The 27,500-nt window shown below is 51.3% G+C and overlaps 1 protein-coding gene across 2 annotated transcripts in view; it reads left to right on the forward strand.

Annotated features, from left to right (window-relative positions):
• The window catches only part of ltbp3 (latent transforming growth factor beta binding protein 3), a 238,262-nt gene that overhangs the window by 193,661 nt on the left and 17,101 nt on the right, over positions 1-27,500 (forward strand). For both annotated transcript variants that reach the window (XM_078200930.1, XM_078200931.1), the window contains exons 15-23: positions 1,164-1,283; positions 1,977-2,099; positions 3,648-3,770; positions 4,880-5,002; positions 15,567-15,695; positions 19,343-19,510; positions 20,263-20,343; positions 22,966-23,094; positions 25,919-26,059. In XM_078200930.1, coding sequence (XP_078057056.1) covers positions 1,164-1,283; positions 1,977-2,099; positions 3,648-3,770; positions 4,880-5,002; positions 15,567-15,695; positions 19,343-19,510; positions 20,263-20,343; positions 22,966-23,094; positions 25,919-26,059 — 1,137 coding nt within the window. The remainder of the gene's footprint in view (positions 1-1,163; positions 1,284-1,976; positions 2,100-3,647; positions 3,771-4,879; positions 5,003-15,566; positions 15,696-19,342; positions 19,511-20,262; positions 20,344-22,965; positions 23,095-25,918; positions 26,060-27,500) is intronic.

Raw genomic sequence — 27,500 nt, forward strand, 5'->3', positions numbered from 1 at the left:
CACTCACTCACACACTCACACTCACTCACTCACTCACTCACTCGCACACTCACTCGCACACTCACTCGCACACTCACTCGCACACTCACTCGCACACTCACTCACTCGATCACTCACTCGCACACTCACTCGCACACTCACTCGCACACTCACTCGCACTCTCACACGCTCACTCACTCGCACACTCGCACACTCACTCACACACTCACTCGCACACTCACTCGCACACTCACTTGCACACTCACTCGCACACTCACTCGCACACTCACTCACTCACTCGCACACTCACTCACACACTCACTCACTCGCACACTCTCACACTCACTCGCACACTCACTCGCACACTCACTCACTCACTCACTCGCACAATCTCACACTCACTCACTCACTCGCACACTCTCACACTCACTCACTCACTCGCACACTCTCACACTCACTCTCACACTCTCACACTCACTCACTCGCACACATACAGAATAGTTCACACCTGTCCGATCACAATCACTGGGCTGGGGTTTACTCCCGGGCTTATCCCAAAACCGTAAAATCCCGCCCGGGGTAAACGCACCTTCCCACCAGCTGCCCCCCCTGTCGCCCGGGGCGATAGAATTCCCGCCTCTCTATCAGTTTGTAGACATGTACAATGCACACCGTGACTCTGGGCGGCACAGTGGGTTAGCACCGCTGCCTCACAGCACCAGGGACCCGGGTTCGATTCCCGGTTTGGGTCACTGTCTGTGTGGAGTCTGCACGTTCTCCCCGTGTCTGCGTGGGTTTCCTCCGGGTGCTCCGGTTTCCTCCCGCAGTCCGAAAGATGTGCGGGTTAGGGTGCTAAATTCTCCCTCAGTGTAACCCGAACAGGCGCCGGAGTGTGTGCGACTGGGGGATTTTCACAGTAACTTCATTCGAGCGTTAATGTAAACCTTACTTGTGACACGAATAAATAAATAAGAATGATTCACCCATGTCTGATACTAAACAGCCCGTGTGTCGCTCAGTCCTGAACACACACCGGGCGCACAGAGGGGAGAAGGGACAAGATTAAACTGGTCCCCTTGAAGGGATTCGGATTCCTTCTTGGGTTTCTGTGTTGAGTTTGTGTTTGCTTGATTCCCAATTCCTGGTACAGTATGACACCAGCTATTCCTGCTCCCTTTCTCCAGATATCAATGAATGCCACAACCCCAACGCCTGCCCACGGGGTAAGTGCAAGAACAAGCCAGGGACATACGAGTGTGTCCCGTGTCCAGAGGGATACCGGAGCCAGGCCGGTGACTGCTACGGTGAGAATTAGCCCATCCAGCAAGCAAGGGCGTCACTGCGGTGAGAGGGAGGGGAGAGGGGAAGTAAATCTCCCTCTACACTGTCCCCCATCAAACACTCCCAGGACAGGTACAGCACGGGGTTAGATACAGAGTAAAGCTCCCTCTACACTGTCCCCATCAAACACTCCCAGGACAGGTACAGCACGGGGTTAGATACAGAGTAAAGCTCCCTCTACACTGTCCCCCATCAAACACTCCCAGGACAGGTACAGCACGGGGTTAGATACAGAGTAAAGCTCCCTCTACACTGTCCCCCATCAAACACTCCCAGGACAGGTACAGCACGGGGTTAGATACAGAGTAAAGCTCCCTCTACACTGTCCCCCATCAAACACTCCCAGGACAGGTACAGCACGGGGTTAGATACAGAGTAAAGCTCCCTCTACACTGTCCCCCATCAAACACTCCCAGGACAGGTACAGCACAGGGTTAGATACAGAGTAAAGCTCCCTCTACACTGTCCCCCATCAAACACTCCCAGGACAGGTACAGCACGGGGTTAGATACAGAGTAAAGCTCCCTCTACACTGTCCCCCATCAAACACTCCCAGGACAGGTACAGCTTTGGGCGGTTGTAAATGTCTCTTTGATGTATTTATCTTGTGTTTAGTGTGACAGGGTGCACTGATTCTTCTGACCTTTTCTCTGCAGATGTTGATGAGTGCTTAGACAGATCCTTCTGTATCAATGGAAAATGCGTCAACACTAAGGGTTCATACAGTTGCACCTGCAGTAAAGGTTTTAAACCAGCGCCCGATGGGAAGAGCTGTCTAGGTAACCCGAACGTTCACTATTCTCTTGAGTAACAGGCCCCACTGGGGGCTATAGTTCATCTCTGAGTAACAGGCCTCACTCTGGTGCCTGTGTCTGTCTCTGAGTAACAGGCCTCACTCTGGGGCCTGTGTCTATCACTGAGTAACAGGCCTCACTCTGGGGCCTGCGTTTGTCTCTGAGTAACAGGCCTCACTCTGGGGCCTGAGGCTGAGTATCAGGCCTCACTCTGGGGCCTGTGTCCATATCTGAATAACAGGCCTCACTCTGGGGCCTGTGTCCATATCTGAGTAACAGGCCTCACTCTGGGGCCTGTGTCTGAGTAACAGGCCCCACTCTGAGACTTGTGACCGTATCTGACTAACAGGCCTCACTCTGGGGCCTGTGTCCATATCTGAGTAACAGGCCTCACTCTGGGGCCTGTGTCCGTATCTAAGTAACAGGCCTCACTCTGGGGCCTGTGTCCGTATCTGAGTAACAGGCCTCACTCTGGGGCCTGTGTCCGTATCTGAGTAACAGGCCTCACTCTGGGCCTGTGTCCGTATCTGAGTAACAGGCCTCACTCTGGGGCCTGTGTCCGTATCTGAGTAACAGGCCTCACTCTGGGCCTGTGTCCGTATCTGAGTAACAGGCCTCACTCTGGACCCTGCGTCTGTCTCTGAGTAACAGGCCTCACTCTGGAGCCTGTGTCTGTCTCTGAGTAACAGGCCTCACTCGGGGGCCTGTGTCTGTCTTTGAGTAACAGGCCTCACTCTGGGGCCTGTCTCTGAGTAACAGGCCTCACTCTGCGGCCTGTGTCTGTCTTTGAGTAACAGGCCTCACTCTGTGTCCTGCGTCTGTCTCAGAGTAACAGGCCTCACTCTGGGGCCTGTGTCTGTCTTTGAGTAACAGGCCTCACTCTGGGGCCTGTCTCTGAGTAACAGGCCTCACTCTGGGGCCTGTGTCTGTCTTTGAGTAACAGGCCTCACTCTGTGTCCTGCGTCTGTCTCAGAGTAATAGACCTCACTCTGGGGCCTGTGTCTGAATAACAGGCCTCACTCTGGGGCCTGTGTCTGTCTCTGAGTAACAGGCCTCACTCTGGGGCCTGTGTCTGAGTAACAGGCCTCACTCTGGGGCTTGTGTCTGTCTCTGAATAACAGGCCTCACTCTGGGGCCTATGTCTGAATAACAGGCCTCACTCTGGGGCCTGTGTCTGTCTCTGAATAACAGGCCGCACTCTGGGGCCTGTGTCTGTCTCTGAATAACAGGCCTCACTCTGGGGCCTGTGTCTGATTAACAGGCCTCACTCTGGGGCCTGTGTCTGAATAACAGGCCTCACTCTGGGGCCTATCTCTGAGTAACAGACCTCACCATGGGTCATATATTTGTCCACAGCGCATCAGGCCCCACTCTGGGGCCTGTGTCCATATCTGAGTAATAAGCCTCACCATGGGACCTGTTTTTGTGACGCGTATGAGCTCTCACTCTGGGGAACGCCCCACTCTCGGTGTTCGGCACTGTTCCCCCTTTCTCTGACCCTCCATCTGACTAGCCTCCCATTTCCCACTTCAGATATAAATGAATGCAGCGAGGGCCGGCTGTGTGCCAATGGCCGATGTTTGAACACTGAGGGGTCTTTCCAGTGCCGCTGCCACCCTGGTTACCGCCTGTCTAATCGTCAAACCTCCTGTGAAGGTAACTCCCTCCGGCCTGTGATTATCTGGGTGGGGTGTACATGGGCTGTGGGAGGAGGGGTGTGGTTGGCTTAATTGTTAATTGTATATTAATTGTGTTTTTAATTGTGCGTAAAGCGGGCGTTAACGGCCTACTGTGTTGCCACAAATAGCAACAAACAGAATCTGTGCTGAGTGAGTTAGGAGGCGCATGCATGTGCTGTGTACCTCCGTCAGTAAAAGCTTACAACAATGCCAGAATTCAAGGAATACAACATCTCTGACCTGTTCTTTATTCCAACTGAAGGCTAGTGGTATTATCACCAGGCTATTAAACCAGAAACTCAGCTAATGTTCCGGGGGACCCGGGTTCGAATCCCGCCACGGCAGATGGTGGAATTTGAATTCGATAAAAGATATCTGGGCGGTGGCACAGTGGGTTAGCCCTGCTGCCTCACAGTGCCAGGGACCCCGGGTTCGATTCCCGGCTTGGGTCACTGTGCGGAGTCTGCACGTTCTCCCCCCGTGTCTGCGTGGGTTTCCTCCGGGTGCTCCCAGTCTCCTCCCACACTCTCCAAAGACCTGCGGGTTAGGTTGATTGGCCGTGCTAAAGTGACTCTAGATTTGGGGAGGGGATTAGCAGGGTGGGGATAGGGTGGGATTGTTGTCGGTGCAGGCTTGATGGGCCGAATGGCCTCTTCCTGTACTGCAGGGATTCCATGATGATATGATTCGATGATCTGGAATTAAGAATCGACTGATGACCCATTGTCGGAAAAACCCATCCGGTTCCCTTTCGGGAAGGAAATCTGCCGTCCTTACCCCGGTCTGGCCTACATGTGACTCCAGAGCCACACAGCAAATGTGGTTGACTCTCAACTGCCCTCCAAGGGGCAACTAGGGATGGGCAATAAATGCTGGGCCCGGCCAGCGACGCCCATGTCCCACGAATGAATAAAAAGGAAATTAAGACAGAGCGGAAAATGGGGTGATATATATCACTGGGCAGAATTTCCATTCTATGGAAAGGTCTGTTATCCTCGGGCTGGATTTTAGGATGAGCGCGGCTGGAAGATCCGTGCACCTGTGTTTTCTCCTCCTTCTCCTGGTAACGCTTGCCCTCTCACGCAGATATCAATGAGTGCTTGGAGGTTGCGGGAGCGTGTAGCAATGGAGAATGTGTGAATATGCCAGGGTCCTACACCTGTCAGTGTCACCCGGGATTCCAACTGTTCGATGGCACAAGGTGCAAAGGTAACGGCGGATGGATAGGACAACGCAATGTGTGTGAAACAAAACGGCCACTGTTTCCAAAGACCCGTCCATTTCCCCACCCCTCACTGTAACACTCTCTGATATACCCCACACCCCTCACTGTAACACTCTCTGATATACCCCACACCCCTCACTGTAACACTCTCTGATATACCCCACACCCCTCACTGTAACACTCTCTGATATACCCCACACCCCTCACTGTAACACTCTCTGATATACCCCACACCCCTCACTGTAACACTCTCTGATATACCCCACACCCCTCACTGTAACACTGATATACCCCACACCCCTCACTGTAACACTGATATACCCCACACCCCTCACTGTAACACTGATATACCCCACACCCCTCACTGTAACACTGATATACCCCACACCCCTCACTGCAACACTCTGATATACCCCACACCCCTCACTGTAACACTGATATACCTCACACCCCTCACTGGACACTGATATACCTCACACCCCTCACTGTAACACTGATATACCCCACACCCCTCACTGTGACACTGATATACCCCACACCCCTCACTGTAACACTGATATACCTCACACCCCTCACTGTAACACTGATATACCCCACACCCCTCACTGTAACACTGATATACCTCACACCCCTCACTGGACACTGATATACCTCACACCCCTCACTGGACACTGATATACCTCACACCCCTCACTGTAACACTGATATACCCCACACCCCTCACTGTAACACTGATATACCCCACACCCCTCACTGTAACACTGATATACCCCACACCCCTCACTGTAACACTGATATACCCCACACCCCTCACTGTAACACTGATATACCCCACACCCCTCACTGCAACACTCTGATATACCCCACACCCCTCACTGTAACACTGATATACCTCACACCCCTCACTGGACACTGATATACCTCACACCCCTCACTGTAACACTGATATACCCCACACCCCTCACTGTGACACTGATATACCCCACACCCCTCACTGTAACACTGATATACCTCACACCCCTCACTGTAACACTGATATACCCCACACCCCTCACTGTAACACTGATATACCTCACACCCCTCACTGGACACTGATATACCTCACACCCCTCACTGTAACACTGATATACCCCACACCCCTCACTGTAACACAGATATACCCCACACCCCTCACTGTAACACTGATATACCTCACACCCCTCACTGTAACACTGATTTACCCCACACCCCTCACTGTAACACTCTCTGATATACCCCACACCCCTCACTGTGACACTCTCTGATATACCCCACACCCCTCACTGTAACACTCTCTGATATACCCCACACCCCTCACTGTAACACTGATATACCCCACACCCCTCACTGTAACACTGATATGCCCCACACCCCTCACTGTGACACTCTCTGATATACCCCACACCCCTCACTGTAACACTCTCTGATATACCCCACACCCCTCACTGTAACACTCTCTGATATACCCCACACCCCTCACTGTAACACTCTCTGATATACCCCACACCCCTCACTGTGACACTGATATACCCCACACCCCTCACTGTAACACTGATATACCCCACACCCCTCACTGTGACACTGATATACCCCACACCCCTCACTGTGACACTCTCTGATATACCCCACACCCCTCACTGTAACACTGATATACCCCACACCCCTCACTGTGACACTGATATACCCCACACCCCTCACTGTAACACTCTCTGATATACCCCACACCCCTCACTGTGACACTCTCTGATATACCCCACACCCCTCACTGTAACACTCTGATATACCCCAGACCCCTCACTGTAACACAGATATACCCCACACCCCTCACTGTGACACTGATATACCCCACACCCCTCACTGTAATACTGATATACCCCACACCCCTCACTGTAACACTGATATACCCCACACCCCTCACTGTAACACTGATATACCCCACACCCCTCACTGTGACACTGATATACCCCACACCCCTCACTGTAACACTGATATACCCCACACCCCTCACTGTGACACTGATATACCCCACACCCCTCACTGTAACACTGATATACCCCACACCCCTCACTGTGACACTGATATACCCCACACCCCTCACTGTAACACTGATATACCTCACACCCCTCACTGTGACACTGATATACCTCACACCCCTCACTGTAACACTGATATACCCCACACCCCTCACTGTAACACTGATATACCCCACACCCCTCACTGTAACACTGATATACCCCACACCCCTCACTGTAACACAGATATACCCCACACCCCTCACTGTGACACTGATATACCCCACACCCCTCACTGTAACACTGATATACCTCACACCCCTCACTGTAACACTGATATACCCCACACCCCTCACTGTAACACTGATATACCCCACACCTCTCACTGTGACACTGATATACCCCACACCCCTCACTGTAACACTCTCTGATATACCCCACACCCCTCACTGTAACACTGATATACCCCACACCCCTCACTGTAACACTCTCTGATATACCCCACACCCCTCACTGTAACACTGATATACCCCACACCCCTCACTGTAACACTCTCTGATATACCCCACACCCCTCACTGTAACACTGATATACCCCACACCCCTCACTGTGACACTCTCTGATATACCCCACACCCCTCACTGTAACACTCTCTGATATACCCCACACCCCTCACTGTGACACTGATATACCCCACACCCCTCACTGTAACACTCTCTGATATACCCCACACCCCTCACTGTGACACTGATATACCCCACACCCCTCACTGTAACACTGATATACCCCACACCCCTCACTGTAACACTGATATACCCCACACCCCTCACTGTAACACTCTCTGATATACCCCACACCCCTCACTGTAACACTGATATACCCCACACCCCTCACTGTGACACTCTCTGATATACCCCACACCCCTCACTGTAACACTCTCTGATATACCCCACACCCCTCACTGTGACACTGATATACCCCACACCCCTCACTGTAACACTCTCTGATATACCCCACACCCCTCACTGTGACACTGATATACCCCACACCCCTCACTGTAACACTGATATACCCCACACCCCTCACTGTAACACTGATATACCCCACAACCCCTCACTGTAACACACTCTGATATACCCCACACCCCTCACTGTAACACTGATATACCCCACACCCCTCACTGTAACACTGATATACCTCACACCCCTCACTTAAACACTGATATACCCCACACCCCTCACTGTGACACTGATATACCTCACACCCCTCACTGTAACACAGATATACCCCACACCCCTCACTGTGACACTGATATACCCCACACCCCTCACTGTAACACTGATATACCCCACACCCCTCACTGTGACACTGATATACCCCACACCCCTCACTGTAACACTGATTTACCTCACACCCCTCACTGTAACACTGATATACCTCACACCCCTCACTGTAACACTGATATACCCCACACCTATCACTGTGAGTCTGATATACCCCACACCCCTCACTGTGACACTGATATACCCCACACCCCTCACTGTAACACTGATATACCCCACACCCCTCACTGTGACACTGATATACCCCACACCCCTCACTGTAACACTGATATACCTCACACCCCTCACTGTAACACTGATATACCTCACACCCCTCACTGTAACACTGATATACCCCACACCCCTCACTGTGACTCTGATATACCCCACACCCCTCACTGTGACACTGATATACCCCACACCCCTCACTGTAACACTGATATACCTCACACCCCTCACTGTAACACTTATATACCCCACACCCCTCACTGTGACACTGATTTACCCCACACCCCTCACTGTAACACTCTCTGATATACCCCACACCCCTCACTGTGACACTGATATACCCCACACCCCTCACTGTAATACTGATATACCCCACACCCCTCACTGTAACACTGATATACCCCACACCCCTCACTGTAACACTGATACACCCCACACTGTTACACTGATAAACCCCACACCCCTCACTGTAACACTCTCTGATATACCCCACACCCCTCACTGTAACACTGATATACCCCAGACTCCTCACTGTAACACTGATATACCCCACACCCCTCACTGTAACACTCTCTGATATACCCCACACCCCTCACTGTAACACTGATATACCCCACACCCCTCACTGTTACACTGATATACCTCACACCCCTCACTGTAACACAGATATACCCCACACCCCTCACTGTGACACTGATATACCCCACACCCCTCACTGTAACACTGATATACCTCACACCCCTCACTGTAACACTGATATACCCCACACCCCTCACTGTGACACTGATATACCCCACACCCCTCACTGTAACACTGATATACCTCACACCCCTCACTGTAACACTGATATACCCCACACCCCTCACTGTGACTCTGATATACCCCACACCCCTCACTGTGACACTGATATACCCCACACCCCTCACTGTAACACTGATATACCTCACACCCCTCACTGTAACACTGATATACCCCACACCCCTCACTGTGACACTGATTTACCCCACACCCCTCACTGTAACACTCTCTGATATACCCCACAGCCCTCACTGTGACACTGATATACCCCACACCCCTCACTGTGACACTGATTTACCCCACACCCCTCACTGTAACACTCTCTGATATACCCCACACCCCTCACTGTGACACTGATTTACCCAACACCCTTCACTGTAACACTCTCTGATATACCCCACACCCCTCACTGTGACACTGATATACCCCACACCCCTCACTGTAACACTGATATACCCCACACCCCTCACTGTAACACTGATATACCCCACACCCCTCACTGTTACACTGATATACCTCACACCCCTCACTGTAACACAGATATACCCCACACCCCTCACTGTTACACTGATATACCTCACACCCCTCACTGTAACACTCTGATATACCCCACACCTCTCATTGTAACACTGATTTACTCCACACCTCTCACTGTAACACTCTCTGATATACCCCACACCCCTCACCGTAACACTCCCTGATATATCCCACACCCCTCACCGTAACACTCTCTGATATAACCCACACCCCTCACTGTAACACACTCTGATATACCCCACAACCCTCACTGTAACACTGATATACCCCACAACCCTCACTGTAACACTGATATACCCCACACCCCTCACTGTAACACTGATATACCCCACACCCCTCACTGTAACACTGATATACCCCACACCCCTCACTGTAACACTGATATACCCCACACCCCTCACTGTAACGCTGATATACCCCACACCCCTCACTGTAACACTGATATACCCCACACCCCTCACTGTAACGCTGATATACCCCACACCCCTGACTATAACACTGATATACCCCACACCCCTCACTGTAACACCGATATATCCCACACCCCTCACTGTAAGACTGATATACCCCACACCCCTCACTGTAACACTGATATACCCCACACCCCTCACTGTAACCCTGATATACCCCACACCCCTCACTGTAACACTGATATACCCCACACCCCTCACTGTAACACTCTGATATACCCCACATGCCTCACTGCAACACTGATATACCCCACACCCCTCACTGTAACACTCTGATATACCCCACATGCCTCACTGCAACACTGATATACCCCACACCCCTCACTGTAACACTCTGATATACCCCACATGCCTCACTGTAACCCTCTCTGATATACCCCACACCCCTCACTGTAACACTCTGATATACCCCACATGCCTCACTGTAACACTCTGATATACCCCACACCGCTCACTGTAACACTCTCTGATATACCCCACATGCCTCACTGTAACACTCTGATATACCCCACACCCCTCATTGTAACACTCTCTGATATACCCCACATGTCTCACTGTAACACTCTGATATACCCCACACCGCTCACTGTAACACTCTCTGATATACCCCACACCCCTCACTGTAACACTCTCTGATATACCCCACACCCCTCACTGTAATACTGATAAACCCCACACCGTAACACTCTCTGATATACCCCACACCCCTCTCTGTAACACTCTCTGATATACCCCACACCTCACTGTAATACCGATATACCCCACAACCCTCACTGTAACATTCTCTGATATACCCCACACCCCTCACTGTAACCCTCTCTGATATACCCCACACCCCTCACTGTAGCCCTCTCTGATATACCCCACACCCCTCACTGTAACCCTCTCTGATATACCCCACACCCCTCACTGTAACACTGATATACCCCACACCCCTCACTGTAACACTCTCTGATATACCCCACACCCCTCACTGTAACACGCTCTGATATACCCCACACCCCTCACTGTAACACTGATAGACCCCACACCCCTCACTGTAACACTGATATACCCCACACCCCTCACTGTAACACTGATATACCCCACACCCCTCACTGTAACACTGATATACCCCACACCCCTCACTGTAACACTGATATACCCCACACCCCTCACTGGAACACTGATATACCCCACACCCCTCACTGTAACACTGATATACCCCACACCCCTCACTGTAACACTGATACACCCCACACCCCTCACTGTAACACTGATATACCCAACACCCCTCACTGTAACACTGATATACCCCACACCCCTCACTGTAACACTGATATACGCCACACCCCACACTGTAACACTCTCTGATATACCCCACACCCCTCACTGTAACACTGATATACCCCACACCCCTCACTGTAACACTGATATACGCCACACCCCTCACTGTAACACGCTCTGATATACCCCACACCCCTCACTGTAACACTGATAGACCCCACACCCCTCACTGTAACACTGATATACCCCACACCCCTCACTGTAACACTGATATACCCCACACCCCTCACTGTAACACTGATATATCCCACACCCCTCACTGTAACACTGATATACCCCACACCCCTCACTGTAACACTGATATAGCCCACACCCCTCACTGTAACACTGATATACCCCACACCCCTCACTGTAACACTGATATAGCCCACACCCCTCACTGTAACACTGATATACCCCACACCCCTCACTGTAACACTGATACACCCCACACCCCTCACTGTAACACTGATATACCCAACACCCCTCACTGTAACACTGATATACCCCACACCCCTCACTGTAACACTGATATACGCCACACCCCACACTGTAACACTCTCTGATATACCCCACACCCCTCACTGTAACACTGATATACCCCACACCCCTCACTGTAACACTGATATACGCCACACCCCTCACTGTAACACGCTCTGATATACCCCACACCCCTCACTGTAACACTGATAGACCCCACACCCCTCACTGTAACACTGATATACCCCACACCCCTCACTGTAACACTGATATACCCCACACCCCTCACTGTAACACTGATATATCCCACACCCCTCACTGTAACACTGATATACCCCACACCCCTCACTGTAACACTGATATAGCCCACACCCCTCACTGTAACACTGATATACCCCACACCCCTCACTGTAACACTGATATAGCCCACACCCCTCACTGTAACACAGATATACCCCACACCCCTCACTGTAACACTGATATACCCCACACCCCTCACTGTAACACTGATATACCCCACACCCCTCACTGTGACACTGATATACCCCACACCCCTCACTGTAACACTGATATACCTCACACCCCTCACTGTAACACTGATATACCTCACACCCCTCACTGTAACACTGATATACCCCACTCCCCTCACTGTAACACTGATATACCCCACACCCCTCACTGTAACACTGATATACCCCACACCCCTCACTGTAACACTGATATACCTCACACCCCTCAATGTAACACTGATATACCCCACACCCCTCACTGTAACACTGATATACCCCACACCCCTCACTGTAACACTGATATACCTCACACCCCTCACTGTAACACTGATATACCCCACTCCCCTCACTGTAACACTGATATACCCCACACCCCTCACTGTAACACTGATGTACCCCACACCCCTCACTGTAACACTGATATACCCCACACCCCTCACTGTAACACAGATATACCTCACACCCCTCACTGTAACACTGATATACCTCACACCCCTCACTGTAACACTGATATACCCCACACCCCTCACTGTAACACAGATATACCCCACACCCCTCACTGTAACACTGATATACCCCACACCCCTCACTGTAACACTGATATACCTCACACCCCTCACTGTAACACAGATATACCCCACACCCCTCACTGTAACACTGATATAGCCCACACCCCTCACTGTAACACTGATATACCCCACACCCCTCACTGTGACACTGATATACCCCACACCCCTCACTGTAACACTGATATACCTCACACCCCTCACTGTAACACTGATATACCCCACTCCCCTCACTGTAACACTGATATACCCCACACCCCTCACTGTAACACTGATATACCCCACACCCCTCACTGTAACACTGATATACCCCACACCCCTCACTGTGACACTGATATACCCCACACCCCTCACTGTAACACTGATATAGCCCACACCCCTCACTGTAACACTGATATACCCCACACCCCTCACTGTGACACTGATATACCCCACACCCCTCACTGTAACACTGATATACCTCACACCCCTCACTGTAACACTGATATACCTCACACCCCTCACTGTAACACTGATATACCCCACTCCCCTCACTGTAACACTGATATACCCCACACCCCTCACTGTAACACTGATATACCCCACATCCCTCACTGTGACACTGATATACCCCACACCCCTCACTGTAACACTGATATACCCCACACCCCTCACTGTAACACTGATATACCCCACACCCCTCACTGTAACACTGATACACCCCACACCACTCACTGTAACACTGATATACCCCACACCCCTCACTGTAACACTGATACACCCCACACCACTCACTGTAACTCTGATATACCCCACACCCCTCACTGTAACACTCTCTGATATACCCCACACCCCTCACTGTAACACTGATATACCCCACACCCCTCACTGTAACACTGATATACCCCACACCCCTCACTGTAACACAGATATACCTCACACCCCTCACTGTAACACTGATATACCTCACACCCCTCACTGTAACACTGATATACCTCACACCCCTCACTGTAACACTGATATACCCCACACCCCTCACTGTAACACTGATATACCCCACACCCCTCACTGTGACACTGATATACCCCACACCCCTCACTGTAACACTGATATACCTCACACCCCTCACTGTAACACTGATATACCTCACACCCCTCACTGTAACACTGATATACCCCACTCCCCTCACTGTAACACTGATATACCTCACACCCCTCACTGTAACACTGATATACCCCACTCCCCTCACTGTAACACTGATATACCCCACACCCCTCACTGTAACACTGATATACCCCACACCCCTCACTGTAACACTGATATACCCCACACCCCTCACTGTAACACTGATATACCCCACACCCCTCACTGTGACACTGATATACCCCACACCCCTTACTGTAACACTGATATACCCCACACCCCTCACTGTAACACTGATATACCTCACACCCCTCACTGTAACACTGATATACCTCACACCCCTCACTGTAACACTGATATACCCCACACCCCTCACTGTAACACTGATATACCCCAGACCCCTCACTGTAACACTGATATACCCCACACCCCTCACTGTAACACTGATATACCCCACACCCCTCACTGTAACACTGATATACCCCACACCCCTCACTGTAACACTGATATACCCCACACCCCTCACTGTAACACTGATATACCCCATACCCCTCACTGTAACACTGATATACCCCACACCCCTCACTGTAACACTGATATACCCCACACCCCTCACTGTAACACTGATATACCCACCACAAGTGAACACACCTCCTCTGTGCCTCTCCATGTGAACCCCTTTGTGACTGTCAGGACCTGTATTCAGCCCCCTCCCCACCCCTTTCCCCGCACCCCTTCCCCCTCCCAGGCAGTGGGTTCCGCACCCCTTCCCCCTCCCAGGCAGTGGGATCCGCACCCCTTCCCCCTCCCAGGCAGTGGGTTCCGCACCCCTTCCCCCTCCCAGACAGTGGGTTCCGCACCCCTTCCCCCTCCCAGGCAGTGGGTTCCGCACCCCTTCCCCCTCCCAGACAGTGGGTTCCGCACCCCTTCCCCCTCCCAGGCAGTGGGTTCCGCACCCCTTCCCCCTCCCAGGCAGTGGGTCCCGCACCCCTTCCCCCTCCCAGGCAGTGGGTTCCGCACCCCTTCCCCCTCCCAGGCAGTGGGTTCCGCACCCCTTCCCCCTCCCAGGCAGTGGGTTCCGCACCCCTTCCCCCTCCCAGGCAGTGGGTTCCGCACCCCTTCCTCCTTCTCTTGGTGTAATGACATTTCCCCTGAACTCACTGGTGTTCATTCTTGCACAGATATTGACGAGTGTGCCCTGAACCGCTCGCTGTGCATGCCGAACGGTGCCTGTGAAAACACAGAGGGCTCCTTCTCCTGCGTCTGTGACACCGGCTTTATCCTGTCCCTGGACAAATACACCTGCGAAGGTAGGTTCGTGCGACAGAGGGAGCTGAACCAGCGCTAGGAGACATTAGCACCAGCGATTAGCTGGGTTCTTGTGTGGGCTCGCACACACATGATTAGTGAGCTCGCACACACACGATTAGTGAGCTCGCACACACACGATTAGTGAGCTCGCACACACATGATTAGTGAGCTCGCACACACATGATTAGTGAGCTCGCACACACACGATTAGTGAGCTCGCACACACATGATTAGTGAGCTCGCACACACACGATTAGTGAGCTCGCACACGCATGATTAGTGAGCTCGCACACACATGATTAGTGAGCTCGCACACACATGATTAGTGAGCTAGCACACACATGATTCGTGAGCTAGCACACACATGATTAGTGAGCTCGCACACACATGATTAGTGAGCTAGCACACACATGATTCGTGAGCTAGCACACACATGATTCGTGAGCTCGCACACACATGATTAGTGAGCTCGCACACACATGATTCGTGAGCTAGCACACACATGATTCGTGAGCTAGCACACACATGATTAGTGAGCTAGCACACACATGATTAGTGAGCTAGCACACACATGATTAGTGAGCTAGCACACACATGATTAGTGAGCTCGCACACACATGATTAGTGAGCAGACACTTCACAGGAAATTTCTAATCTATTTATTGACTTTTATACAAAATAAGCAAACAATAAGAACTGTTATTGATAATGATTCTGTCTATCATAGAATCCCTACAGTGCAGAAGCAGGACCTCAAGTCTGCATCGACTCTCCAACAGAGCATCTAATCCAGGCCCAATCCCCATAACCCCACGTATTTACTCCACTAACCTACAAATTTTTGGACACTAAGGGGCAATTTAGCATGTCCAATCCCCCTAACCTACACATCTTTGGACACTAAGGGGCAATTTAGCATGGCCAATCCACGTAACCTGCACATCTTTGGACACTAAGGGGCAATTTAGCATGGCCAATTCACCTAACCTACACATCTTTGGACACTAAGGGCAATTTAGCATGGCCAATCCCCCTAACCTACACATCTTTGGACACTAAGGGCAATTTAGCATGGCCAATTCACCTAACCTACACATCTTTGGACACTAAGGGCAATTTAGCATGGCCAATTCACCTAACCTACACATCTTTGGACACTAAGGGCAATTTAGCATGGCCAATCGACCTAACCTACACATCTTTGGACACTAAGAGGCAATTTAGCATGACCAACCCACCTAACCCACAGATCTTTGGACACTAAGAGGCAATTTAGCATGACCAACCCACCTAACCCACAGATCTTTGGACACTAAGGGCAATTTAGCATGGCCAATCCACCTAACCTGCACATCTTTGGAGTGTGGGAGGAAACCGGAGAACCCGGAGGAAACCCACGCAGACACAGGGAGAACATGCAGAGTCCACACAGACAGTGACCTGAGCTGGGAATCGAACCCGGGTCCCTGGCGCTGTGAGGCAGCAGCGCTAACCGACTGTGCCACCAATCCCGAATGCACTGATTGCGTCTGGTGCCCCACCCAAGCCCTGTGTTCTGAGCCCGATAGTTGGGGGATGCTATTTGACTGCGTCGGGCAGCGACTGCTGAGTCCCAGGCGCGCACACAACATTTAATGGCACTTTCCACTGACCGATTCTCTCTGTCCTTAACCCATGGGCTACTGCAGCCAAGGGTAGCAGCCATCCTTCTCCCTGGGGGCGGCACGGTGGCACAGTGGGTTAGCACTGCTGCCTCACAGCGTCAGGGACCCGGGTTTGATTCCCGGCTCGGGTCACTGTCTGTGCGGAGTCTGCACATTCTCCCCGTGTCTGCGTGGGTTTCCTCCGGGTGCTCCGGTTTCCTCCCACAGTCCGAAAGATGTGTAGGTTAGGTGGATTGGCCATGCTAAATTGCCCCTTAGTGTCCAAAGATGTGCGGGTTAGGTGGATCGGCCATGCTAAATTGCCCCTTAGTGTCCAAAGATGTGCAGGTTAGGTGGATCGGCCACGCTAAATTGCCCCTTAGTGTCCAAAGACGTGCCGGTTAGGTGGATCGGCCATGCTAAATTGCCCCTTTGTGTCTAAAGATGTGCAGGTTAGGGGGATTGGCCATGCTAAATTGCCCCTTAGTGTCTAAAGATGTGCAGGTTAGGTGGATTGGCTGTGCTAAATTGCCCCTTAGTGTCTAAAGATGTTCAGGTTAGGGGGATTGGCCATGCTAAATTGCCCCTTAGTGTCCAAAGATGTTCAGGTTAGGTGGATTGGCCATGCTAAATTGCCCCTTAGTGTCTAAAGATGTTCAGGTTAGGTGGATTGGCCATGCTAAATTGCCCCTTAGTGTCTAAAGATGTTCAGGTTAGGTGGATTGGCCATGCTAAATTGCCCCTTAGTGTCCAAAGATGTTCAGGTTAGGTGGATCGGCCACGCTAAATTGCTCCTTAGTGTCTAAAGATGTTCAGGTTAGGGGGATTGGCCATGCTAAATTGCCCCTTAGTGTCTAAAGATGTTCACGTTAGGTGGATTGGCCATGCTAAATTGCCCCTTAGTGTCTAAAGATGTGCAGGTTAGGTGGATTGGCCATGCTAAATTGCTCCTTAGTGTCCAAAGATGTTCAGGTTAGGTGGATTGGCCATGCTAAATTGCCCCTTAGTGTCTAAAGATGTTCAGGTTAGGTGGATTGGCCATGCTAAATTGCCCCTTAGTGTCTAAAGATGTTCAGGTTAGGTGGATTGGCCATGCTAAATTGCTCCTTAGTGTCCAAAGATGTGTGGGTTAGGTGGATTGGCCATGCTAAATTGCCCCTTAGTGTCCAAAGATGTGCGGGTTAGGTGGATCGGCCATGCTAAATTGCTCCTTAGTGTCCAAAGATGTGCAGGTTAGGTGGATTGGCCATGCTAAATTGTCCCTTAGTGTCCAAAGATGTGCACATTAGGTGGATTGGCCATGCTAAATTGCCCCTTAGTGTCCAAAGATGTGCAGGTTAGTTGGATCGGCCATGCTACATTGCTCCTTAGTGTCCAAAGATGTGTCGGTTAGGTGGATTGGCCATGCTAAATTGTCCCTTAGTGTCCAAAGATGTGTCGGTTAGGTGGATCGGCCATGCTAAATTGCCCCTTAGTGTCTAAAGATGTGCAGGTTAGGGGGATTGGCCATGCTAAATTGTCCCTTAGTGTCTAAAGATGTTCAGGTTAGGGGGATTGGCCATGCTAAATTGCTCCTTAGTGTCCAAAGATGTGCGGGTTAGGTGGATTGGCCGTGCTAAATTGTCCCTTAGTGTCCAAAGATGTGTCGGTTAGGTGGATCGGCCATGCTAAATTGCCCCTTAGTGTCTAAAGATGTGCAGGTTAGGGGGATTGGCCATGCTAAATTGCCCCTTAGTGTCCAAAGATGTGCGGGTCAGGTGCTAAATTCTCCCTCAGTGTAACCTGAACAGGCGCCGGAGTGTGGCGACGCGGGGATTTTCACAGTAACTTCATCGCAGTGTTAATGTAAGCCTCCTTGTGACACTAATAAACTTACTTACTGCTGTCCCCGGGGACTCTGGTGGGCAGGAACTGCTCAAATTCTTCAGCTCACGTCTGGGGACTGATGCATCTTCGGTGCCACGGTTTTTTCACCCTGGGGGGTCTCCTCCCTGTGTCCACAGAGCCTGAAAGACCCGAAGACAAGAAGGAGTGTTACCTCAGCCTGGATGACACCATCTTCTGCGACAGCGTCCTCGCGACCAACATCACCAAGGAGGAGTGCTGCTGCTCGTTGGGCGCGGGCTGGGGGGATCTCTGCGAGATTTACCCGTGTCCCGTGCACAGCACAGGTAAGGGGTTCGGGCCCTGACGTCGGTAGTAGCCTCTCTCCGCAGCCTGGTCCAGACCTGGGCTGGGCCCCAGATGTATGTCCATGAGGAGGCGACGGCCCAGTGGTATTATCGCCGGACTATTAATCCAGAAACTCAGCTAACGTTCTGCGGGGGGGCGGGGGGGGGGGGGGACCCCGGGTTCGAATCCCGCAGACGGTGGAATTTGAATTCAATGAAAAAATATCTGGGATTAAGAATCTACTGATGACCCGTTGTGGGGAAAAACCCATCTGGTTCCCTTTAGGGAAGGAAATCTGCCGTCCTTACCCCGGTCTGGCCTACATGTGACTCCAGAGCCACAGCCAATGTGGTTGAATCTCAACTGCCCTCCAAGGGGCAACTAGGGATGGGCAATAAATGCTGGGCCCGGCCAGCGACGCCCATGTCCCACGGATGAATAAAAAAAAAATTCTGCCTTAAGTGCTCTTAAAGTCCTAGGATGTGAGGAGGCCATTCAGCCCATCAAATGTTTGCTGACATTTATTAGCCCCACTTCTCCTAGTCCTTTTAAAATCACTTTTGAAATTAAAATACCCATTCATTTCCCCTTTCAAGAGTGAGTGTGGGCAGAAGTGGTTTGTCTGACTGGATGGTTTGCACCCTCACAGCCCTCTGTCCGAGTCCAAAGGGCCAGCCAACCCTGACCCGTTGTGTAATCTGTTTGCTCATTCCAGTGTCTCTCTCTCTCTCTTCTCTCTCCCTCCTTCCAGCTGAGTTCCACTCTCTCTGCCCCGACGGGAAGGGATTCCTGGTTACCGATGACAATCCGTTTGGACTCCCGTCTTACCAAGGTGAGTACAGCCTGTCTGCATGTTGGGGAAGGTGGGGGTTTGGGGTGGGGTGGGGTGGGGGGGGGGGGGTACAGTGGTTCTGTCTCCACTTTGCATTCTCAGTGGCACAGTGGGTTTAGCGCTGCTGCCTCACAGCGCCAGGTACCCGGGTTCGATTCCCGGCTTGGATCACTGTCTGTGTGGAGTCTGCACGTTCTCTTCCCGTGTCTGAATGTCGGGCTGTGACAAGTGGCGTTCCTCAGGGATCAGTGCTGGGACCTTTGCTGTTTGTAATATTTATGTAAATGATTTGGAGGAAAATGTCACTGGTTTGATTAATAAGTTTGCGGACGACACAAAGGTTGGTGGATTTGCGGATAGCGATGAGGACCGTCAGAGGATACAGCAGGATATAGATTGGTTGGAGTCTTGGGCGGAGAGATGGCAGATGGAGTTTAATCCGGACAAATGTGAGGTAATGCATTTTGGAAGGTCTAATACAGATGGGAAATATACAGTAAATGGCAGAACCCTTAAGAGTATTGATAGGCAGAGGGATCTGGGTGTACAGGTACACAGGTCACTGAAAGTGGCAATGCAGGTGGAGAAGGTAGTCAAGAAGGCATACGGCATGCTTGCCTTCATCGGCCAGGGCATTGAGTTTAGAAATTGGCAAGCCATGTTGCAGCTTTATAGAACCTTAGTTGGGCCGCACTTAGAATATACTGTTCAATTCTGGTCACCACACTACCAGAAGGATGTGGAGGCTTTGGAGAGGGTACAGAAAAGATTTACCAGGATGTTGCCTGGTACGGAGGGCATTAGCTATGAGGAGAGGTTGGAGAAACTTGGTTTGTTCTCACTGGAACGACACAGGTTGAGGGGGCGACCTGATTGAAGTCTACAAGATTATGAGGGGCATAGACAGAATGGATAGTCAGAAGCTTTTTCCCAGGGTGGAAGAGTCAATTACTAGGGGGCACAGGTTTAAGGTGCGAGGGGCAAGGTTTAAAGGAGATGTACGAGGCAGATTTTTTACACAGAGGGTGGTGGGTGCCTGGAACTCGCTGCCGGGGGAGGTAGTGGAAGTGGATACGATAGTGACTTTTAAGGGGCGTCTTGACAAATACATGAATAGGATGGGAATAGAGGGATATGGTCCCCGGAAGGGTAGGGGGTTTTAGTTCAGACGGGCAGCATGGTCGGTGCAGGCTTGGAGGGCCGAAGGGCCTGTTCCTGTGCTGTAATTTTCTTTGTTCTTTGTGTCTGCGTGGGTTTCCTCCGGGTGCTCCGGTTTCCTCCCACAGTCCAAAGATGTGCGGGTTAGGGTGGATTGGCCATGCTAAATTGCCCCTTCGTGTCCAAAGACGTGCTGGTTAGGGTGCATTGGTCGTGTTAAATTCTCCCTCGGTGTACCCGAACAGGCGCCGGAGTGTGGCGACTAGGGGATTTTCATAATAACTTCATTGCAGTGTTAATGTAAGCCTACTTGTGACACTAATAAATAAACTTTAAAAACTTTAAGCTTGGTATGACTCCTGCTCTGCCCAAGACCGCAAGAAACTACAAAGAGTCGTGAATGTAGCCCAATCCATCACGCAAACCAGCCTCCCATCCATTGACTCTGTCTACACTTCCTCGGGGAAAAGCAGCCAGCATAATCAAGGACCCCACGCACCCCCGGACAGACTGGCCGGAATTTTATCGGAATCGGGGCGGGTGAGGCTCACAGAACGGCATTCTCCGTTGGCCTCGGGTTTTATGAGCCTTGGGCGGGCGAGGCGGTAAAATTCCCGCAACTCTCTTCCCGGACATTCTCTCTTCCACCTTCTTCCGTCGGGAAGAAGATACAAAAGTCTGAGGTCACGTACCGACCGACTCAAGAACAGCTTCTTCCCTGCTGCTGTCAGACTTTTGAATGGACCTACCTCGCATTAAGTTGATCTTTCTCTACACCCTAGCTATGACTGTAACGCTACATTCTGCACCCTCTCCTTTCCTTCTCTATGAACGGTATGCTTTGTCTGTATAGCGCGCAAGAAACAATACTTTTCACTGTATCCCAATACATGTGACAATAATAAATCTAATATTAAGTTGATCTTTCTCTACACCCTAGCTATGACTGTAACACTTGATTCTGCGCTCTCTCCTTTCCTTCTCCACTATGTACTCAATGAACGGTATGCTCTGTCTGTATAGTGCGCAAGAAACAATACTTTTCACTGTGTCCCAATACATGTGACAATAATAAATCAAATCAAATATATTAAGTTGATCTTTCTCTACACCCTAGCTCTGACTGTAACGCTACATTCTGCACCCTCTCCTTTCCTTCTCTATGAACGGTATGCTTTGTATAGCGTGCAAGAAACAATATTTTCACTGTATCCCAATACATGTGACAATAATAAATCAAATCAAATCAAATCCCTAGCTCTGACTGTAACACTACATTCTGCACCCTCTCCTTTCCTTCTCTATGAATGGTATGCTTTGTCTGTATAGAGCGTGCAAGAAACAATACTTTTCACTGTGTCCCAATACATGTGACAATATAAAATCAAATCATTTGGCTTTCCACCCCCTTGGTGGGGCTTTGGCATCAGGAACTAACTCTTGTGTCTTTCTTCCTGACTCCAGATATCGATGAGTGCACGCTGTTTGGCCAGGAGATCTGCAGGGAAGGGTTCTGTATGAATACACAGCCCGGCTTTGAGTGCTACTGCAAGCAAGGCTTCTACTATGACGGGGCCTTGTTTCAGTGTCTGGGTGAGGAGAAGCTTCTAACACCCGCCCCCCCACCGTCCTCCCCCCCGTCTTCCCCCCCCGCCCCCCCCAACCCCGGCAGACTTTGTGTCACTGCTGTGTGTGGTCCTTTTGTAGACACGGAGGGACAGCGAAGATCCCGTGTTCTGTAGCTGGGGGAGCACACGCAGTGCTCCTGAAGAATATAAAGGCCTGGGTTGGGTGTGGGCCATTGCCCATTTCCTCAGAATGGCACATTTAAAGTGGCTTTCCCTCCATGTTTGGACCCAGAGAGAACCGGGTCTTCAGGACGTTTGATTCTAATGAATCCTGCGGCGAGTAACTCACCTCCTGACTCCCCCCAAAGCCTGTCCACTGGGAATCCTGCGGAGAGTAACTCACCTCCTGACTCCCCCCCCAAAGCCTGTCCACTGGGAATCCTGCGGAGAGTAACTCACCTCCTGACTCCCCCCCCAAAGCCTGTCCAGTGGGAATCCTGCGGAGAGTAACTCACCTCCTGACTCCCCCCCCAAAGTCTGTCCACTGGGAATCCTGCGGAGAGTAACTCACCTCCTGACTCCCCCCAAAGCCTGTCCACTGGGAATCCTGCGGAGAGTAACTCACCTCCTGACTCCCCCCCCAAAGCCTGTCCACTGGGAATCCTGCGGAGAGTAACTCACCCCCTGACTCCCCCCAAAACCTGTCCACTGGGAATCCTGCGGAGAGTAACTCACCTCCTGACTCCCCCCCCAAAGCCTGTCCACTGGGAATCCTGCGGAGAGTAACTCACCTCCTGACTCCCCCCAAAGCCTGTCCACTGGGAATCCTGCGGAGAGTAACTCACCTCCTGACTCCCCCCAAAGCCTGTCCACTGGGAATCCTGCGGAGAGTAACTCACCTCCTGACTCCCCCCCAAAGCCTGTCCACTGGGAATCCTGCGGAGAGTAACTCACCTCCTGACTCCCCCCAAAGCCTGTCCACTGGGAATCCTGCGGAGAGTAACTCACCTCCTGACTCCCCCCAAAGCCTGTCCACCATCTACAAGGCACAAGTCAGGAGTGCGATGGAATACTCTCCACTTGCCTGGATGGGTGCGGCTCCCAACAACACTCGAGAAGCTCGACACCATCCAGGACAAAGCAGCCCCGCTCGATCGACACGCTAACCACAAACACTCACTCCCTCCACCACCGACGCTCAGTAGCAGCAGTGTGTACCATCTACAAGATGCACTGCAGCGACTCACCAAAGATCCTTAGACAGCACCTTCCAAACCCGCGACCACTTCCATCGAGAAGGACAAGGGGGGGGGCAGCAGACACATGGGGAACACCCCCAACTGCAAGTTCCCCCTCCGAGCCACTCACCATCCTGACTTGGAAATATATCGGCCGTTCCTTCGCAGTCGCTGGGTCAAAATCCTAGAATTCCCTCCCTAACAGCATTGTGGGTCAACCCACAGCACGTGGACTGCAGCGATTCAAGATGGCAGCTCACCACCACCTTCTCAAGGGGCAACTAGGGATGGGCAATAAATGCTGGGCCCAGCCAGCGACACCCATGTCCCAAGAGTGAATTCAAAAAGAGGAGGCAATTTCTTTATAATCTCTGGGAAATCTTTGGGGTGGCACAGTGGTTAGCACTGCTGCCTCACAGCGCCAGGGACCCGGGTTCGATTCCCGGCTTGGGTCACTGTCTGTGTGGAGTCTGCACGTTCTCCCCGTGTCTGCGTGGGTTTCCTCCGGGTGCTCCGGTTTCCTCTCTCAGTCCAAAGATGTGCGGGTTAGGTGGATTGGCCATGCTAAATTGTCCCTTAATGTCCAAAGATGTGCAGGTTCGGTGGATTGGCCATGCTAAATTGCCCCTTAGTGTCCAAAGATGTGCAGGTTCGGTGGATTGGCCATGCTAAATTTCCCCTTAGTGTCCAAAGATGTGCGGGTTAGGTGGATTGGCCATGCTAAATTAACTCTTAGTGTGCAAAGATGTGCAGGTTCGGTGGATTGGCCATGCTAAATTGCCCCTTAGTGTCCAAAGATGTGCAGGTTCGGTGGATTGGCCATGCTAAATTGCCCCTTAGTGTCCAAAGATGTGCGGGTTCGGTGGATTGGCCATGCTAAATTACCCCTTAGTGTCCAAAGATGTGCAGGTTAGGTGGATTGGCCATGTTAAATTGCCCCTTAATGTCCAAAGATGTGCAGGTTCGGTGGATTGGCCATGCTAAATTGCCCCTTAGTGTCCAAAGATGCGCAGGTTGGGTGGATTGGCCATGCTAAATTAACCCTTAGTGTCCAAAGATGTGCAGGTTCGGTGGATTGGCCATGCTAAATTGCCCCTTAGTGTCCAAAGATGCGCAGGTTGGGTGGATTGGCCATGCTAAATTAACCCTTAGTGTCCAAAGATGTGTAGGTTAGGTGGATTGGCCATGTTAAATTGCCCCTTAATGTCCAAAGATGTGCAGGTTCGGTGGATTGGCTATGCTAAATTGCCCCTTAGTGTCAGGGGACTAGCTAGGGTAAATACATAGGGTTATGGGGATAGGGCTTGGATGGGAGTGTGGTTGGTGCAGACTCGATGGGCCGAATGGTCTCCTTCTGCACTGTGGGATACTATGAAACATCACAAACACGCAGTGAATGATTCTGAAGGGCGTTTGACTTGTAAGGTATTCAAATGCCGTGGCCACTTGGTGCCAAGCACCATCTTGCCAATTGCAAATGACCAGTCAGTTGGGGAGGTGTGAGGGGCTATGTTTTTGCCTAGTTTTGGTGGAGGGAGCCAGGTCGGGCTGAGGGAGTCACTCCGGCCTGGGTTGTGGGGTTGTTCTTACCCGTGTGATGTGCCTCCTCAGATGTGGACGAGTGCCAGGATGTTCAGAGCTGCCCCAATGGCAGGTGCGTCAACACCAAGGGCTCCTTCACCTGCGCCTGCCCCCCATCTATGACCTTCGACAAGGTGAAGAGACGCTGTGTGCAGCCTGTGGTCATCATTGGTAGGTACCGGCCGCTTGTTTCCCTCACTGGGGCTGCCAACCCGGGTCTGACACCTCAATGGGGGACCCACCCCTCCTCCTCCTCCCAGGGCACACCCTACCACCCCCTCTCCAAAACCCTTCAGCCCCTTTATTACACCTCCTCACACACGAGTCATAGAGTCTTACAGAATGGAAACAGGCCCTTCGGCCCAACTTGTCCATGCCACCCACTTTTTAACCACTAAGCTAGTCCCAATTATAGTCTTACAGCATTGAAACAGGCCCTTTGGCCCAACTTGTCCATGCTGCCCAGTTTTTAACCACTAAGCTAGTCCCAATTATAGTCTTACAGCATTGAAACAGGCCCTTTGGCCCAACTTGTCCATGCCGCCCAGTTTTTAACCACTAAGCTAGTCCCAATTATAGTCTTACAGAATGGAAACAGGCCCTTTGGCCCAACTTGTCCATGCCGCCCAGTTTCTAACCGCTAAGTTAGTCCCAATTATAGTCTTACAGAATGGAAACTGGCCCTTCGGCCCAACTTGTCCATGCTGCCCAGTTTTTAACCACTAAGCTAGTCCCAATTATAGTCTTACAGCATTGAAACAGGCCCTTTGGCCCAACCTGTCCATGCTGCCCTTTTTTAACCACTAAGCTAGTCCCAGTTGCCCGCGTTTGACCCATATCCCTCTATACCCATCTCACCCATGTAACTGTCTAAATGCTTTTTAAAAGACAAAATTGTACCCGCCTCTACTACTACCTCTGGCAGCTCGTTCCAGACACTCACCACCCTCTGTGTGAAAAAATTGCCCCTCTGGACCCTTTTGTATCTCTCCCCTCTCACCTTAAACCTATGCCCTCTAGTTTTAGACTCCCCTACCTTTGGGAAAAGATATTGACTATCTACCTTGTCTGTGCCCCTCATTATTTTATAGACCTCTATAAGGTCACCCCTCAGCCTCCTATGCTCCAGGGAAAAGAGTCCCAGTCTATCCAGCCTCTCCTTATAACTCAAACCATCAAGTCCCGGTAGCATCCTAGTAAATCTTTTCTGCACTCTTTCTAGTTTAATAATATCCTTTCTATAATAGGGTGACCAGAACTGCACACAGTATTCCAAGTGTGGCCTTACCAATGTCTTGTACAACTTCAACAAGATGTCCCAACTCCTCATAGAATCCCTACAGTGCAGAAGGAGGCTATTCGGCCCATCGAGTCTGCACCGACCGCAATCCCACCCAGGCCCTACCCCCGTACTCCCATATATTTGCCCTAGCTAGTTCCCCTGACACTAAGGGTCAATTTATCATGGCCAATCCACCTAACCCACACATCTTTGGACTGTGGGAGGAAACCGGAGCACCCGGAGGAACCCCACGCAGACACGGGGAGAACGTGCAAACTCCACACAGACAGTGACCAGAGGCCAGAATTGAACCCGGGTCCCTGGCGCTGT

Source organism: Mustelus asterias, chromosome 33, assembly GCF_964213995.1.
Source record: "Mustelus asterias chromosome 33, sMusAst1.hap1.1, whole genome shotgun sequence".
Lineage (NCBI taxonomy): Eukaryota > Metazoa > Chordata > Chondrichthyes > Carcharhiniformes > Triakidae > Mustelus > Mustelus asterias.